The 19,374-nt window shown below is 42.5% G+C and overlaps 1 protein-coding gene across 5 annotated transcripts in view; it reads right to left on the bottom strand.

The window, feature by feature from the left end:
• Set2 (SET domain containing 2) overlaps positions 1 to 19,374 on the bottom strand; it is an 86,630-nt gene that overhangs the window by 13,786 nt on the left and 53,470 nt on the right. For 2 of the 5 annotated variants that reach the window (XM_068350975.1, XM_068350976.1), the window contains exons 10-14: positions 14,203 to 14,386; positions 13,584 to 13,758; positions 12,686 to 13,308; positions 12,338 to 12,490; positions 132 to 218 (exon numbers count right to left, since the gene is read on the bottom strand). In XM_068350975.1, the coding sequence (XP_068207076.1) occupies positions 132 to 218; positions 12,338 to 12,490; positions 12,686 to 13,308; positions 13,584 to 13,758; positions 14,203 to 14,386 (1,222 nt within the window). The remainder of the gene's footprint in view (positions 1 to 131; positions 219 to 12,337; positions 12,491 to 12,685; positions 13,309 to 13,583; positions 13,759 to 14,202; positions 14,387 to 19,374) is intronic. The other 3 variants (XM_068350979.1, XM_068350980.1, XM_068350977.1) reach the window with 2 other exon arrangements.

The raw sequence follows: 19,374 nt of genomic DNA, 5'->3' as shown, positions 1-19,374 counted from the left end.
AAAAAAAACTATGATAGAATTGCTAGCTATGCAATGTGGATGTTAACAATGTATGGGATACAAAATATGTTGATGAGAGCAATTAATTTTTTTCTTTTAAGGTGGGTCAGATAGTATGGGCAGGAGAGTACCTGGTTTGATGTGAAAGAGGGTCTCTGACAAGGTCTGTTGTCTCCATGGTAGTTGAACATCTTCAAGGATGGAGTGATGCGAGGGGTCTGAGAAAGGGCAATGAATGTAAGTACAAAGTTATGGTATGGGATACGAAATGGATGATTTTTTGCAGCCGATACTTGTCTGATTGGTGATACGTGAAGAGAAATTGCTGAAGCAGGTACAAAATTTTGAAACTAAGCTTATAAGACATTTAAATTCTGACCACGAGTAAGGTAATAAGGGTACTGCATACGGCAAGCAAGAGGATGAGAGCAATGAATTTTAATACAGTATGGAGGGTGGATTGATTAATTGATTTAAAGTTTTCAGGCATCCTGACAAACATGGAGGGTAGAAGAATGAAGTTGATGATTCATATTATCTGGGAGCAAACATAAAAGGATAATTTTGTTACAGGATTAGGCAAAACAAAAATAGATAGTCAGCGCATGCAAACGTTTAACAAAATATAAAATGTCTGTGGAAACTTGGTATGAATGTATAAAGGGATTGTTGAACCAACTAAAGGAAATCAAGTATGGACATTACAAGAACGATATGCATAATAGATGTGTAATAATTATTTAATTTTCTCTCAATTAGCTAAAATCATTTATTAATATGATATTTTCATAATAAAATAAATTTTTGAATATACTTACCCGCTGGTTATATAATGGCCAAAGTCCCTGGACGCCTCAGCAGGAAATTCAAAATCTCTTGCGCAGCTTAGCGCAGATATGCCAGGTGTACCTCAGCGCCCTCACGGTACCACAGGTAGAACTATACTCAACCAATTCCGATTTTCCATGCCCCATGGTCTTTAGAGGGGAGGAGGGTTGGTCTAAAACTTATATAATCAGCGGGTAAGTATATTCAAAAATTTATTTTATTATGAAAATATCATTTTTAAATATAAAAATTACCCGCTGGTTATATAATGGTGATTGACACCCATTGGTGGTGGGTCAGAGACAGCTGCATAATTGGAAATTCACTTAAGAGTTACATAAATAACTTAAGCGGTTCTAACCTGATAAGGAAGCTGACAGCAATGCTCTGCCTCATTTTGTCTGTTATCCTTAGGAGATCCAGTGATCCACTCGGGGCTGATGATCTCTAGGAGCTGTCAAACGGTACAACCACCTATAACATGACAGGACCTCAACTAATACTCTTGTTCCGGGTGCTCTCTAGGAACAAAATGACCACCTGACTAGGTCAAAGATGCAATCTTCACGTACAATCGTAAAAATATATATAACAGTTCCAAGAGAAGAACAGGGGTACTAGGAATTTAGGGAAATGTAGTGGAGAATGTTTCACCTACTACTGCACTCGTCGTTGCAAGTGATCCCAAAACGTAGACGTCTTCATAAAGAGACTGGACATGGTAAAAGTAATGCAAGGCGAATACAGGATTACCGCTTCACAAGGCTGTATATGCGATGCTTTGCAGAGAACAGTTTAGTTTAAGAGTTACAGAAGTTCATACAGCTCTAACTTCGTGAGTCTTTACTCTTACAACATCTTACGATCTGTCACCCAACCATGTGGAAGAACCTTTGTAATCAAAGTCTTTACGAGATGATAGAATGTTTTAGACATGGATAGCGCAGGCTTCTTGACCGTGCACCCAAGAGTTATGAATAGACTCTTAACTTCTTTGTTCTTGTCCCAATAAAACTTTGTTTTAATCGGGCAAAAAACTCTTCTCAGCCCATCAGAAACCAAATTTGAGAGAATAGTGATCCCGAAAGATTTAGGCTATGGATGAGAAAAATGTTTGTTAATGACCAAGAATCCAGGTTGCAAGGTACCTATGGCTTAACCAATGTGAAGTCCGCGTTCTTGCTAAAAGAGTGAACTTCACTGACTCTCAACTATGGTAGACTTACTCAGAAAGCCTCCCAAGTTAGGCCTTAAAAAGAAACCAAGTGTAAAGGGTCGGATCTGTCACTACCGCGAAACTCCAGAAACGAACCCCAAATTTCAGGCTGGCGCATCTTGCTGATGCCTCAAAGTCCTCTCAAATTATCTGAGAAGTCCTATAAGATCTCTATTTGATAGAACCAATCTTCTGCGTCTGAAGACAGATGCCTGCATACTCCTGTACCCTTTGATGGTCGAGGAGGAAAGAAAATGTGTTTTCTTCTAAGGTCTAAGAAAAAATATGCCAGTTGTGTTAGAGTTACCTAACGAAGAGCCGGCTCTAGGTCTACACCACTCCATAAAACACTCTAATTGGGTTGGAAAACCTTGAGGCAAATGTCCTTTGTACAAGTGAAAGCCTTAGCTGTCTCCTTCAAACAACCCTCTAGATCTTAGGGGTTTTCCGAAATACTGGAGGTAGCTAGGCCTAAAGCTTGAAGGTTTAACATAAAACGTTCGTGATCTGGACACGGGGAAAAGAACTAAAGACGTGCTTCCAGCATGGTCCCAGCATGAGTCCAGTATGGTTCCAGCATGCTGCGTACACTCAACATGTCGTGAGAGAGAATCGGGATCTAGAACCGCCTCCCAAAACTCGTCCATATCGGTCGCAAGAAACAGATATTAAAGCTAGGCTTGTTGAAAAGAAGCATCAACAACGTGAACCTCATGCTGTGAAGTTAAGACCTGATCGTGTGTAATCAGCGAGTGTTCAACAAACTTAAAGCCAAAGCTTGACACGAGGAAGCGTTAGCTGCGAAGCCAGAGAGACGCCAAGGCGAGACAATAGTCTGTTTATACAGTACTGCTGTGAGAAGAAGGACTTGACTGTATGCGTCTAACATGCGACCATTATGTCGCATGTGCTTGCATTGCTGTAAGGTGTCAGCGTGATGTATGTGTTCACCTTGTCGTGTGGATACAGCGGTGTGTGTGTGTGTGTGTGTGCCCCGTTTGTTGTAAATCTACAGAGGGCTGCATGGAGGCGACAGCATCTCGTCCGGTCATTGGCGGAAAGACGGAACTGATTGCCGAGAGTTGTCCGCTTGTAGGATGCGTCCGCATGAATGAGAGTCACGCGTCCCGCACACCGCGAAAATGGGACAACTTGTTGAAAGGATCAACTTTGACTGTCAGCGTCCAACATACGACCAGACTGGCGTCTGCGTCTGCGTCTGTGACTGCAAGAGGGAGAGACCAGAACTTGCGTCTGTGTCTGCGTGACGTCTGCCGTAAGAGAGAGAGACCAGACTTCTACAAGCACCCGCTCTAACGCTTCTTGTAACACAAGCATATCTCTGCTACGAAGCGTTACTAAGCATAGGAGAACTATGCCTTCTGACACTGATCGGAAAACTATTTCTTTAATCTCTGGTAGTCCTTAGACTCTTTAGGAGAAAATTTTCTTCCCCCCGGGAATCGTAAACGCTAAACACAGATGAAATAGACATCTTTTAGCTCAGACCAAATCTACACTCGCGGGATAGCGAGTGCGCCAACCCAAGCATGGGCGAAGGCCGGGAGAGAACATCAACCGCAGTCCTGTGAGCGACCTGGGAGAGTCCCTATGACATTTCAAGCGCACAATGCGCGAACTGAAAGTATCCAATGCTGTGAGATACCGTTAACAGTAGTCGCTAGACCTCAGAAAAAGTAATAGGCCTTTCCCCAAACTGGGGGAGGGGAAGAAGTGTGAACAAGCAAACTGAGCACCTTTTCCCCCGAAGAACTATGTGTCTTACACGATTCTGGTGCTGACACGTCACGTCGCCTTCTTCCGAAAAGAAAAAATTCCCGGAGAAGGTTAGATACTGCAGGATAAGTTAATAGAAAACATACGACTCCTGAAAGGACTAGGACAAATTGATTGGTGACTACCAAGTCTAGGTTTTGCGTCCTTCGATGAGGGCAAAGTCTTTCCTCCCTGAAAGTGAGTCAGAATCCAGAGGAAGAGCTAGGATTCTATGTGACTTGTCTGACTTCCGCTTCTCTCGCAGAACAAAAAACACACTCGATTGCTTCCTGTTTAAGCATCAAAACAAGTTTGCTGCGAAGGTAAATTCTGTTCGCGTGCATACATGACAAGTAACTTCCTAGTCTGGAAGACAGGGAAAACGTAGAATGTCATTCTCGTCAGGGAACTGCATTCTAATATGCAGAAAACAGTTACAAGATCCATGATACCATAGCGATGACGAACTGGTCGCTTCAAGACATTCCAACTTCACTCTTTTCAAGATACTATGTCACATGGTTGTGATGTCATAGCTCGCCAATCATAGGCGAAGAAAAGACCAATACTTCATCATTCCAAAGTGGAGAAAGAACGTCTTGGACTGCATAAACAATATCGCTCGGCGGAACAGACGTTTAATGCACAAGGTCTGCGAAGAATCCCAGCCTACCGACCTTCCTTCTCCCAAGGGTTGGAGCGTAAGGAAGAGATATAGGACTAGGGGCAAGAACACGAACAAACACTTCCTCTAGAGCACTGCGCCATGTTTACGAGTCACTAACGAGCGGTTTAAAAACAAAATACCTTGAATCATAAAAGATCTGCCCGTGGTGGGAGATATACTTTTACGTTCTATTCTCATAAAGGCCTTAATGCCCTTTCTGTTGTTGCAGCTGCAAGCACTGTATCAATCTACAGAAAGGTTCGTTATTTTCCTGAGAATGATTTAATGTTATTTTATTAATCTATTTTACCATTAATTTACTAGGCCATCGTTCCCTAAAGGAGCCCTTTGGGTTAAAGCATCTTGCTTTCCCAACTAGGGTTGTAGCTGGCTTGTAATAAAAAAAAAAATAGACACCATCAACTCAACTAGTGAAAACTCTGAAGTCGGAACGAGGAGCAACAGGTAAAAAAATATGAGGAAAACTCTTTAGAAAAATTCTCATGAGTTTCTGAAAGTTATTCCCTTCCTTTTACAATCTCTATTCTAACAAGAGAAGTTTTGATTGTTAGGAATCCACTCCTCATGATTCTAAATTCAGACCTCAATACTTAAGAGGTTTTAATTCTAGTTCTCACAACCAAGAATTAGCCCAGCAGGCCTTGGTCCGAGAATATAATATCTTTCTAGTTAAGACTTATTTCTTAACACTAGACGTTCATGGTCGGGTAGACATCAAAGTCTATTGTCATAGGTAGCGAAGCGTCCACACAGATGCTGAAGAGCCCACACTGGCGCTGAAGCGTCCACACAGATGCTGAAGAGCCCACACTGGCGCTGAAGCGTCCACACTGGCGCTGAAGCGTCCAAACTGGCGCTGAAGCGTCCAAACTGACGCTGAAGCGTCCAAACTGACGCTGAAGCGTCCAAACTGACGCTGAAGCGTCCAAACTGACGCTGAAGTGTCCACACTGACACTGAAAGCGTCCACGCTGACGCTGAAGCGTCCACACTGACGCCGAAGCGTCCACACTGACGTGGCGCTTCGCTCCATCCCGTCGACGTTCCGTTTCCGTTGCCGCACCGTCCCGATGACGCTTCGCCGGCTCTGCTGCCTGGCGAACGTCGGCGCGTCTGTATAGACTGATACTAGGTGCTATGAGCAGTCGGTTTGCGTTGAGCAGGTAATCGAAGTAAAGCATCCACTTTCCCCCACCATTGAACATTGCGGTTGCTAGGCCGCCTGTGCGACAACGAGCCCTCACCGTTAAAGACACAACGCCTGTGCGACCGTGTCAAAGACCGGAATCGAGACACCCAACCGCACTGTTAACGGCAGGCTGAAAAGACTGCATAAATGAAGATAGATGCTGTTTCATGCCTAACTACAAAGATCAAGGATCAACCTTAGGCAAAACGTATTAAGCATTAACTTCGTCGATCCATAGCGCTTGCCACTGTCGAGGGACGACACCCATCATGTGGAGGTGGTGGCACTGCGTCTGCGCCGCATGAAACGTAACACACGCAGAATGAATCTAATTTTGTTTTCAGCTTAGCGCCTTTGAAAACACTAATACCTCGCTATATCTATAGCGAGGGTGAGCGTTCTGGTGATCGACAAAAAACGCTCGAGAGGACTTCAGTTCGGGTCTTAAAAGACTGTAACGCCTGGTTACCCTCTCGATTCCTTTCGCCGTTTGACATAACCTCTCCCCTGGGTCCGGGAGCTCGACAGAGGTCTAAGGCTACGATAACAACAGGTCCGAATAGAAGCCCTCTCCACTAAATATAATTCACAGCACAATTTACCACTAAAAAATTTGCACTTTACTCTTTGGCACAAAGATAGTTTCATAATTACCTGAAAACCAAAGTATACACTCTCTCAAAGGAAACGAACTCCGTAGGGAGATACTAATAATTCTGTCACTGGACAATTGTTTGAATGGGAATACAAAAGTACCGAATCCCATATAAATGTAACGAAATATTAAATATCAAATATTACCTTAGTAGGAATAATATAAAATAAAATAAAATAAACCCTTAAATTAAAGAATTCCAATAAGAAATGAATCATCACTCGTATTTATTGGAACATTTACACTTAATATAAAAACAATCTTAGTATTCCACTACGGAAACAACGATACTTAGAATCGTGCGTTACATCGATTCGTATAAACATTTAGTGAAATTTAACTTCCTTTAATTTCTGACTAAGGAAAAATACTAACAGGAACAATTAATTTCAAAATAAAATGTTCCTTTTATATAGTACAACTAAAAAACCTTGAGAAGTAAGAAGAATGTACTACTGTATTCATAAAAATCTCTATGAAATATTGTAATATTGTAACAATACTGATAACTGCGTAACAACTGAACGCTAGTTAATCTTAGCAAACAGATTGAAGATTACCTCAAGAAAACTATTAAAAGGATAAAATTTTCTTAGATTAATAATCCTTCAATTAAATTTATAACAATATTTCAAAAGAAAGGATTCACTTATAATTCTTTGTAAAAGCAAGTCGGACTTATAGCCTACGACATTTCGGCTGTGACTTCATCAATGGACGAGATGTTTACCTTTCGTCCTATGCTTTCGTGAGGTTTAAAAAAGGTCGATAAACTTTTTAATCTTACCTTTTAAGTTATAAATAAGTGATCGCATTTCACATAAAAGAAAAAAGCGAAAGCCTAAACTTAAAAAACGTTAATACATCACCAAATAACGTCCAAACAGAGTAAAAAGCGAGAGAGAATTTCCAAAAGAACCGACGGCCATGCCGGCATGGAAAAATCTGAATTGGTTGAGTACAGTTCTACCTGTAGTACCGCGAGGGCGCTGGGGTACACCTGGCATATCTGCGCTAGGCTGTGTAAGAGATTTTGAATTTCCTGCCGAGGCGTCCAGGGACTTTAGCCATTATATGACCAGCGGGTAAGTTTAATATATAAAAATTACATGCATATGAAAGAGCAATTTAGATGATTTAAAATAGCTTCTATTCAGACATGTTACATTCAGTTAATCCTCACAATCCTGTGTAGTGCCTTCAAGTGCATTTTTGTTAAAATAAGCAAAAATAATAGATGTATGCAATCAACTCTTGACAATGACCCAATGAATTAAAAATAAACCATAAAAAATTAAGATATGAGAAAAGGCTTATCACAATTACATAAATTCAATAAAAAAAATGTAATGCAGTCATCAAAAAGAGTATCCTCCTTATCACTATTAAAAGTTATGTAAGAGCAGAAAAGAATAAGCCTTAAGAAAATACCTTTCTAACCACAAAGTAAAATGGAATGATAAAACGGAAATATCACATAAAGAAGGGTCTCCACGAAAACCCGCTATAGGGGAACTACTCCTAAAATAAATAAAAGCTTGTAAACAAGAGGAAGGCAGTCATAGCCTGCATTTGTGGTCACTGTTGCAACTAACCTGAGAAGGAAATGCTAAAAACTAAAATAAAAAAGCTGAATGTGACAGAACATGAACAATGAATGCAAAATGATAGTGAATGGCATAAATAAATAAAAAGCATACTAAGCTAAATTCCAGAACGACAAGTGACGTTACTAATAACAAGTTATATGGAAGTCTGAGTTCCAAGGTGATGTTTAAGTGGAAATGATAATATCATGATGTGCTCTCTTCTTTTATCTAAACGTGGGTGCAACTGGGATTTCTTGAAACAAAGTTAAGCATTTTATGATTAATGACTTTGTATTTACAAATAATAAAAAAAAATCTTCATACAAGGTTCTAACATCAATTAGGTTCATAATGGTTATGCTAAGGAGATAAACTAACACATCAATGTCAACAACACAAAACTCATTTTCTTAACCATCATCATGTGAATGTAACTGAATTTGATGCCCCTGCCAGATGAGGAACAAAGCATCTCACTTTATGAAGATTTCATACACTTTTTTAACCTAAATCAATACCTAAGTTTAATAAAGAATATTAAGAGGTAAAATACTGTTAACCAGCAAAATCACCGACCCAACACCAATCCTTGCTCGCTACATCATGCTAAAGCCTTTACATTAAGAACCCACATCACAAACAACACTATTACCCATATGTACATGCGACTGTACTGCTGCTAACTGGGCAACAGAAATTCCAGTAAAAGAAATGGAATCAGGAAATTTTTGTACAGATCTAAAAAAAAACATTTTCTTTTTGATAAATTTTCAACCAAAACACACTTGACTTAAAACCTTCATATGATAGCACAAGCTTTACTCGACCCAATCATACTGAACTTCTTAAAACCAGGATGTTGCAACCTTGCAAGTTATAACATTGATGCTTCATTTTCCAAGACAAGTAGCAAAGGTCAAGGGTATTGGCAGGTGAAGAAGTGCATTAATGCTATGACAATGAAAGGAAGAGGTGGAGGAGGTAAGTGGAGGTAACGCATACTTTATAAAGATAAATCATAACCAAATTCTCACTTGATTCTTTATGCTCACCTTACACAAAACCAAACCAGCTCAGTAGATAATATAGTATGAATATTCCTATCGTCCAAACTGGATATTAGTAAAGATTCCCATATATACTGCATTCAAGATCGGTTTCATCTTCAACCCCTAAATTATAATTTTCTTAGACAATCTATCATGTTCCTTTCTCTAAATCAAGATATTTTATGCCCTAAAGCATAACAACATCTAAGAAAATTTTAGCCAATTTATTAAAAAAATGAGATACAGTACTGAAGAACATTTATGTCAAATACCAAAAAATGGGATACTATAAGTATTCACCTAATGATACTTCAAGATGATCTTTCCAATTATTCTCTGCCTTTTCATGCTGTGGATTGTCGGCCATGCACCTATAGTGGCTGTTAAAGGTGATGGAGAATCAGGGTTTAATAAACCCTTTACACACACAACCACAACACATCATGGACAACCATCTTTCAAAAAAACAAAATATTTTGCAACACAAGCAAGCATTTGTCCACATTAACAAAAACAATTCCTTCCCGCAGAACAGGAAGGATAAATCTACCTTTGAAATCCCTCCACATACCATCAACAAAAGGTGTAAAATACAACTGAAATTTATCATTATTCTAATTATTACTTTTTCAATATCATATCAACTGAATACTTACTGCCACATTCATTCTTTAACTGCTAAATCATGGATGACCTACCATTGCAGTAAACACTTCCACATCAAAGGCTTCATATATCTACACAAAAGGTTCAACAGCAGCCTGTCAAGCCCATACACACATTACGCCCTTCATCAATAACCCCCGAACGCTTGTACTGCCCTGATATTAGAGCAAGCCCCCCCCCCTTTTTTTTTTTTCTATTAACACTCTCATGGCATCTATCAAACCCTCTCTGGCCTTTTATTTCCAAACTACAAACACTGAATTACACACTTCTTCACTAACCTTATGTTGTCCATTCAAAATACCTAGTGTAACCTATTCACCACTGAAGATCTCATCTCCTACCCAATCAGTTCTTACACAAGTGTTACAAAAAGATCATCTTGACAGATTTCACTTTTCTACCATCTCCATTTAGCATCCACACTTTCCCCTCATTAAAGAATATTAATTCATCAGTACCCTCATACATTTCCATCTTGGCTATCAATTAGGATGCAAATGTGATTAATATAAGAAGGATTATAGAATGCACTCATGGATAAATTGGAATTCTGAATAATACTTTTTTTCGGCCAACACCAACAGATCTCGCTTGCTGGAACATTTCACTCTCAAGCAACACAGCTGTCATGAGATAATTATTGTTAATAGCCAAGCTACAACCCTAGCTGGAAAAGAAAAATGCTAGAAGCCCAAAGGGTCCAACAGGGAAAGTAGTCCAATGAGGAAGGTAAGATAACAAACAAAACTATGCATACTGTAAGTAATGGATAAAAAAATTTAAAATATTTCAAGATCAATAACAAGCTTAAAATAGATTTAACATATATAATCTATAAAAATACTCATGTCATCCTATTGTGTAGTGTTGAGCCTTATAATGGAAAAGGCAAGAAAGTTAGAATTAACTGCATACCTAGTACTACGTACAAGGTGGTTACAGTCTGGGCAGATCCAAACGGAAAGGAAGGTCAGAATTATGAAAAAAAATCTTATGCATGCTGTATAAAGAACTACAGGAATACGGCAGATTAATATTTGTTTTGTTACTATGAAAATTCTTCAGTCCTGAAATATGGTAGTCTCCTCTCATGATATCACTGAAGATTCCTCCAGTTTTAATAGCAATTCAAGCAATAAACAATAAATAAATGGCATTGTGAAATGTTTTTGTAATAAACATAATTCCAAACAGATTTTTCATACAGGAAGTTCCCCCTCAAAATCCAAAGTTTAAAGGTTTAAAGGCCACTCATGAATGGCAGAGTTAAGGGAGAATGACACTGCCTTAACAAGTAGGACAATGCCCTGACCATATTACATATGATCAGCGTCCAAGCCCCCTCTCCACCCATGCTAGGACCAGGCAATGGCTGCTGATGACTCAGCAGTAGACCTACAGGCTCTACTAAATCCCCCATCCTTAGCTCACATGAATGGTGAGGTTGCAGCGACCAAAGAAACTAACGAGTTTGAACGTGACTCGAACCCCAGCCTGGCGATTACTAGGCAAAGACGTTACCAACAGGCCACCACAATCCATACATTTCCCTCCTGTATTAAAATGAGGATGGAGATTAGGCAGTAGCCTACCAATGGTAGGACAGAGCATGCAAGGAAAGTTTTCTGGACGTTGAATAACGTAATTTAAAGTAGACTAGAATTTCCTCATATAATTATAAGGCAATGTACAATCATTGGATATGAATGAAAAAACCTTTGTTTTCTGTGACAACTTAAATTCACCTTGGAATTACTGTATTACATAAGTAAAGGTTCTCCTGAGCAATGAATGAAAACTTGAATTTACACAGATTCTTTAAACATATTCTAGGAGGAGGAGCCAACATAGCTTCTTCAAGTTTAAGGTAATTATTCTTCAGTTCATGTTACGATTATACTGTATATAACTCATTAGAACTACAATTTCTGGAACAGCAAAATATCTAAAATTCATAACCATTAATCATCACCAAAGTAAGTTACCTGAAGATACTATACTTTCAGACATTATGAAGCTAGAATATTACATTGAAATTTACAGAAAGTAATATAAAAATATCTTTCTTGAATTTCAGTATATACTGTGGACCATAAACCCTTTTAATGAATGACTAATTAAAAATAATATAGAAAATTATCAAACTTATTCTCTAAAATTAAATTAATATAATTAAAGAAAGAACCATACTGGTGACCTAATTGTTGAATTTCTTATTACTCAAAAAATTCAGGACAAGTCATAATTATAATCGAATAAAGCTCTTTGAAATCTTCGATACACAAAATGAAAATTTAAGGGCCTATATTGACACCTGAAATGCAATGTGGACTCCCTGTAAAGCAGGCATTAACATTAATTCTCTAAGAATAAAATGTAATTACATGCTTTACTTTTGGAACTACTAACAGTTTTGCCACAAGCTAAAAGGGAAGAATAGGAGAAATAGAGGAATGGGGTCAACCATGGGCTACCAGAAAATGACTTGGGAGACAGTAGGGAGTTATAATAAGATCATCAATAGCTGTCCAAAACACGAGTGATTTTATAACAACCAAGAACATCGTGAGAAAAGGTCTCCTACTCAGTGGGGGTTTAAGTTCCCATGGTTGTATTGTCATAGTGAGTGAGTGAGTCTCCTCAGCAGGGGGAAAGGGAATCAACATTTCTGTACTTACACTTATCACGCGTTCCTGAACGAGCGCTTCTGATCGTGGTTTCTTTGCCCGATGCCGACGGATCATCTTCTCATCGCATAACTCACCAATCTCCACCGTAGTAACCTTGACCACCTCCTCCTCCTCCTCCTCATCACTAGAGAAGTCTTCGCTCTGAGCAGGTGACACAGGAGCCTCAAATTACATGACAGAACTTGCTAAGGAAACTCTTCCACAATATGACATTAATTCATGCAAAACAGCATAACACTTAAAATCTGGTAAACAATGCCTACATAAGCAATAATAAAAATAATAAACATCCCTTTCTTCTCCATATGCATAGCATAAGATTCTGGGAATACTCACATCAGTAGTACTGGTTGAATCTGAATCTGAAGAGGAAGAATCATTTGAGTCGGACTCGGACCCCATCTCTGCCTCCAACTTCTGGTGCTGTTCAAGAGTAGGTGGTTCCCACTGACTGGTTCGACTCTTCACATGATAAAAGTAAACATGACCTTCAGAGTCTCTAGCCATCTTCCACCGTGGTGGTAACTGTATGGTAATTGGTCCTGGAGGCGGTGGTGGCGGTTCTTCCCCTACCACAAAGGGTACAGCAAGAGCACTGGGACCTATGTTGACGGGCATTGTGGCTGCTGGAGTCATTGCAACACCTGCAGTTTCTGCAGGCACTGGGAAGGTAAGCACCCGAGCACCCTGAGGAGGCGTGCCTTCAACAGGTACTGCTTGACAAGGAAGAGGCTGGGTTGGAGAGGTCTGTCTTACTTCCCCAGGCAGAGGAATGGTGGCTGGATCTATTCTTGGATCATCATAATTTGGTGTAGCTGCTTCACTATCAGGAGCAAGGTGACCAGCCACTGTTTGAGACGCAATGACGTGACCAGGAGGCATCCCAACAATCATAGGAGATCCATCTCCGCTCTCACTTGGTCGGTAGCCGTAAGCTGCTGGCACTGGTATGTTTGGCTCTAGAACAAAATAAAAATCAGTAAAAAACTACAACTCATGAATAACATAAAATAGCATGGTTCTGGTGTAAAAGAATAAATAATACTAGTGAAATGCAAGAGCCAAATTATTAAAGAAAAAAATACTAACACTCCTAAAAAATAAATTACAGTAACTAGCAAAACTTACAAATTTTAAGTAATTTGTATTTTCCCTAACAGTACTTATTTCGAACTACTTTCTTAGGAATTATTTATCAAATTTACTAAAAAAGTACATCGCATCACATATTCACCTGTTCCATTATAAGGTTGCCAAGATGCAGTGTTGGGATCCCAATAGAACTGACAAGTTGGATCAAAAATAGGTGTAAGGTAAGGATCTTGCCCTAAAAGACGACATCTATCTACATGCATTGCCCACATTTCTTCCTGCATTTTACGCTGTTTGGCCTCCTCTTCTTGCTGTACCTGAGAATGGAATAGAAATAATTTCTTTTAATTAAGCATTATGGTTATTTTTTTTTAGAGTTTTTTTTTCTTCATACATATAAGTAGAGTGACATTTACCTTAAATTTCATGTTCACTGGCGAGTTTTACAATTCGGTTAAAAAAAAAATGCTGTCAATTATCATGATTCATCAAACACTTTCAATCTTGATTATTTATACATAATCTAATAAACTCAACTCACTGTTTTACAGGAAATCACATACTATAAAACTGTTAGTGTTAATCAAATATGTATCAAAGTCCACTCGAATCATAAAATACCTAAATGAGGTCAAACAATAGCCATAATTTTGTTTAGAAAATTTATATATAATACTATTTGGTACAAAGTCATGGCCTTCATTTCTGTATTATATTGTGATTGAAGAAAATATACAGTATAAAGCGAAAGAAATATTTACCTGAATTTCAAAAAGTTGCCTTCTCTGCTCTTTGGACATCTTTGGAGAATCAGATGATCGATCCTCTCTGGAATCTCTATCCCCTCTACTCGATCTCCTACTATATCGGTCCTTCTCCTTTTCTCTATCTGGCGATCGACGTCTTCTGTCGAAGTCTCGCCTATACCTGGAAGGGGAAGAAAAGCTATACACCCCACAAATGAGGTAAACATAAATTAGTATGACTATAAGCTAGCATTTAGTAGATCAGCCTTAACACAAGACCAGAAATTATTAGGCATAGCAATTCATGCAAAAGGCAAATAATGTCAAAAACTAAAAACAAGGGAAATAAGAATAAGGCACCCTATTATCACAAAATATCCCAAATTTCAAGTAATTTGTATTTTTCCTAACAGTACTTACCTCGAACTACTTTCTTAGGAGTATCTGGGATCTCCTCCCATCCGACCAGAGTTTTGTGTAGTTTACCCTAAACCCATTTTCTACGAGGGGTACCCTCAGGCAGAGTGATATGCGCCCTGAGGCTAACCCCGGGTCAGAGTGCATGCTTGCTCAGGTCTCGACCTACAGTAAGTTTTTGGTTGCTAAGGTCTCTAAGAATACCAGGGGACACTCAGGGAAGGCAGGGTGGGCCATTACTCGAAAGTAGTTAGTTCGAGGTAAGTACTGTTAGGAAAAATACAAATTACTTAAAATTTGTGATTTGTTCCAACATGAAGTACTTAACTCAAACTACTTTCTTAGGAGACTTATACTTTAGGAGGTGGGCGTGGCCCTAAAAATTTCTTAAGACCGTGCTGAGGAATATCCAGAGACCTAGAAAGTGGCTAGGTCGTGTTGACCCCATAGAAAATGATTGAGAGGAAATTACACAAAAACCCAACTTAGTTTCTAAGAAACTCACCTGTGCAAGAAATCCTAGGGAACATGTCTTCCTCTTGATGAGGGACTCGTCTCTGGCTCAGGGCCTTCATAGAGCCCACTTCAAGCGGAAAAAGGGGAAAGGAAGTACAAGGGGGTTTAAGGAACGAACCTGTGTCTCTTGTGCTTGTTACCCGCGGTTATCGCCTTTGAACCGTTTGGAGCGCTGAAATGACGGTACAGTACCTATCGAGAACCCGTCCAGGGATCTTCTTGAATAGTCCTTCAAATAGTGAGCCGTGAAGGTGGACTGGTTGGTCCAGGTGCCTGCCCTTAGGATCTGGCCCACCGCCACATTTTTCTCGAAAGCCAACGTAGTACTCAGGCCCCTAATGTCATGGGGCTTGGGTTTCCCCGGCAGGGGGATTCCCGCCTTACTGTAGGCCCTGATGATGACCTGCTGCAACCAGAAGGAGATGGTATTCTTCGAGACTGGTTTCTTCACGAGGCCAGTGGAAACAAAAAGACTCTTGATCCCGTGCCGGAGTCTTGCTGTTCTTTCCAAGTATTTTCTCACTGTCCTGACGGGGCATAGACGCAAATCCTTCACGTTGTCTGACTGGGGGATTGCCGGAATAGAGAAACCCTCAAACCTGGGGTCTCATACGGCAGGGTTCTGGGTCTTAGCTACGAAGGAAGGAACTAACTTGAATGTGACTTCTCGCCAACTTTTCGAGTGAGCAACTTCGTACGACAGACCATGAATCTCACTTACCCGTTTAACTGAAGCTAACGCCAGCAAGAAAACTGTCTTGAGAGTGAGATCCTTGTCCACGATGTCTTTCAAGGGCTCGAACGGAGGCTCGGATAACATTTTCAGGACCCTTGCCACGTCCCATTGTGGCACCTTCAAAGCTTGCGGGGGGCATGATTGCTCAAAGCTCTTAATGAGCATTGAGATGTGTCTGAAGTTACCCAGGTCTATGGCCTTCAGGAGAAAAACTTGGCCCAAGGCCGCGCAGACTCCCTTGATGGCTGGAATGGACATGTTGACCACGTCCCTTAGGTAAACTAGGAAGTCCGCTACCTGCGGAATGGAGAGCTCCAGGGGCTTCATGTTCCTAGTGGAGCACCATTTGGTAAAGGTGGCCCACTTAGCCTGGTATACAGCTGTCGATGACCGTCTGAGGTAGCCCGACATCCTCGTTGCTGTACTCGACGAATAGCCTTCCCTCCTCAGGAGACGGTCGATAACCTCCACGCGTGAAGGCGGAGGGATCGTGGATTTTCGTGGAACCTTTGGAAGTATGGTTGTCGGAGAAGATCTGGCCTGTCCGGAAGGGGCCAGGGCGGCTGTTGTGTTAGTTCCCTTAGGTCCACGAACCACTCTCTCTCTCCGGCCACCAGGGCGCTACAAAAGTCATCTGCAGGATGCTCGTCTTTCTCACCCTGTTGAGGGCCTGCCTGAGCATCCCGAAGGGGGGAAAACCGTACACGTCGAGATTGTCCCAAGGATGTTGGAAGGCGTCTTCAAATGCCGCTTTTGGGTCTGGAACAAAAGAACAGAACACGGGGAGCTGCGTGTTGAGCCTTGTTGCGAAGAGGACCATCACCGGCGAACCCCATTTCTGGATGACGGACCTGGCTACTTCAGGGTGTAGAGACCATACCGATCCTACCACTTGTCCCATCCTGCTGAGGCCGTCGGCGAGGACGTTCCTTTTCTCTGGGATGAACCTCGCTGATATTCTTATCTGTTCCACTTCGGCCCATTCCAGAAGTTGTAAGGTGAGGACGCACAGCTCCTTCGTCCTTAGGCCTCCCTGTTTCTTTATGTAAGCTACTACCGTGGCGTCGTCGAACATCAATGCCACGGTGTTTCCCTGCAGTAGGTGTACAAACTCCAGGTACGCTCTTTGTACTGTCCTCAACTCTAGAACGTTTATGTGCTGGGTCTTTTCTAGGGCTGTCTAGTTTCCTCTTGCTGAATTCCCTAAGAGATGAGCACCTCACCCCTCCTTGGACGCGTCCGTGAACAGGAGCATCTCCGGAGGGTCGGCTGCAAAGGGCATCCCTTTAAGGGTGTTCGTCCTGCAGCTCCACCATTCTAGGACCCGTTTCGTGTTCAGAAACACAGGGACCACTCTGTGGGGGGAATCCGTTTGGATCCAGTTCTCCATCAGGTTACATTGGACCTCCCTGAGCTTTAGCCTGCCCTGAGGGACCAGTTTCTCCAGAGACACAAGGAGACCTATTAGTCTTTGCCAGTCTTTTGCCCTCCTGGGCTGGTCTGTCAGGAGGGGGCGGAGGACCTGGTCTAAGTTGTCCAGCCTGTCCGCGGAGGTAAAGGCTTTCACTAACCGGGAGTCTAGAACCATCCCGAGGTAGGTCGTCCTGGTGGAGGGTACCAGTTGAGACTTCTTAAGGTTGATGGTGATCCCCAGAACGTTGCAAAAACTGCAGTAACCTCGCGCCTTGCTCCTTCAGTACTTACTCTGAGGCTGAAAGTAGCAACCAATCATCCAGGTAACAAATCAGGCGGATGCCCTGTTCGTGTGCCCAGATTGAGACCGTTGTGAAGACCCTTGTGAAGACTTGGGGAGCAGTGGACAACCCGAAGCAGAGGGTTTTGAACTGCAACGTCTGGTTCTCCCATTTCACCTGTAGGTACTTCCTGCTGGAAGGATGAACCGGGATCTGGAAGTAGGCATCCTTGAGATCTACTGACATCATGCAAGTCCCCTTCTCTCAAGGACGCCAAAACTGATTTTGGAGTGTCCATTTTGAAGTCCGTCTGGCAGATGAACTTGTTGAGGGCTGAGAGGTCTATGACCGGTCTCTACCCTCCTGTTGCTTTCTCCACCAGGAACAGCCTGCTGTAGAACCCCGGACCTGCAGAGCTATTTGTTTCAAGGGATCTTTGGGGGCTAGCCACTTCACCTGCTGATCTGGTATCAGAGGAGGAGGGTCCACTAGGAAGGGCAACCTGTACCCTTCTTTCAGAACTGTCACTGTCTACGGGTCTGCTCCGTGTTTTTCCCATGCTTGCCAAAAAAGTTTGAGGAATCCCCCCACCTGAGGCTCCGGCAGGAGTAGGGGGCCTCCCTCCCTATCTCCTCCTCAATGAGCGGCCTGAACGACCTCTTCTGGATGCGGAGAAGGATGGTCTATAGGATGTTTGGTTCGGGGCTGAATCCCTACGGGAGGGCTGAGACGACTGGGACCATGTTGTCGCTGAGTTGTCTCTCCTAGGGTGGTTAGGAGCGGGCCGAGGAGGGCGAGGCGTGTCAACGGAGGATTTTCTAAACATCGGCCTCCTAACCGGATGGGGCCTGGCCTCGAACGGCTCCTTCATTCTCCAAATTCTCTCCATCGCTCCCTCCGCTGCCTTCGGGGGAAAGATTGAGTCGTCCCACAGGGTCAGGTTCCTCAGAGATCTGGCCTATCTGTCCGGCAGCCTTCTAGATATCTTACTCAGAACAGTGTCCCTCCTTCGTAGGACCCGGTTGGCGGACATGGCTAACGACTGGCAAGTCAAGAATTTCAGGGCCTTGCCCCCTGAGCTGATGAGTTCCTTGAGCAAGGTCTGGGTCTCCGGAACTGACAGGTCGTAGGACGACTGAACGCCCACCAGTCTAACCAGGAGGAGACGTTGACAAGGTCCTTCGACATCTCCTCCCTAATTACCGCCTCCGAAGGAGGGAAGCAGATCGGAGCAGTGGACGCCCTTTCTTCTGAGGCTCCTTGCCCTAGTACGGTGAGTGCTGGCTCCAGCGCACATGCGCCCGCTCGCTGTCCCTCTGGGAGGTAGAACCTGCTCTGGGACTTTGGGCCCTGGAGCAGTTTGGAGGAGCTCTGGTTTTTGGGCACCTCGGCGTGGTTGGCACTATCCTGTCTACGTGAGCCTTTCCAAAATACACATCCCTCGCCAAAGGGAGGGCCAAGGAGGGGCGCTGCTGGACTGGGGCGTCCAATATTCTATTTAGGCTGGAACGCCAAGCATCTTCGGAGTAGGGTTCCGGAGCGTCCAGCCTGTGGTGACTTCTGATAAGGCCTATCACCCTCTGATATGCCAATACCTCCGCTGCTGAACCCGCTCCATGGTCGTCGAGCTCCTCCGACGGGGGTGCTGGTGCAAGTGACTAGGGTACCCCGACGGAGGACCTCGCACGTGGGGGAGTCCTAGACCGACGCTCCCGTGGGGACTCCCGACAAAGGACGGGCAGCTCCGTCGGAATGGGGGCCTCCATCCTGGGCCTATCATCTCTCCTGGAGGACCTCGAATCTACGGGCCTGCTCGTTGAGGAA

The sequence above is a fragment of the Palaemon carinicauda genome, chromosome 27 (genome assembly GCF_036898095.1).
Source record: "Palaemon carinicauda isolate YSFRI2023 chromosome 27, ASM3689809v2, whole genome shotgun sequence".
Lineage (NCBI taxonomy): Eukaryota > Metazoa > Arthropoda > Malacostraca > Decapoda > Palaemonidae > Palaemon > Palaemon carinicauda.
Note: the sequence above shows the minus strand (reverse complement) of the source record. Positions and strands in the feature narration are given on the sequence as shown.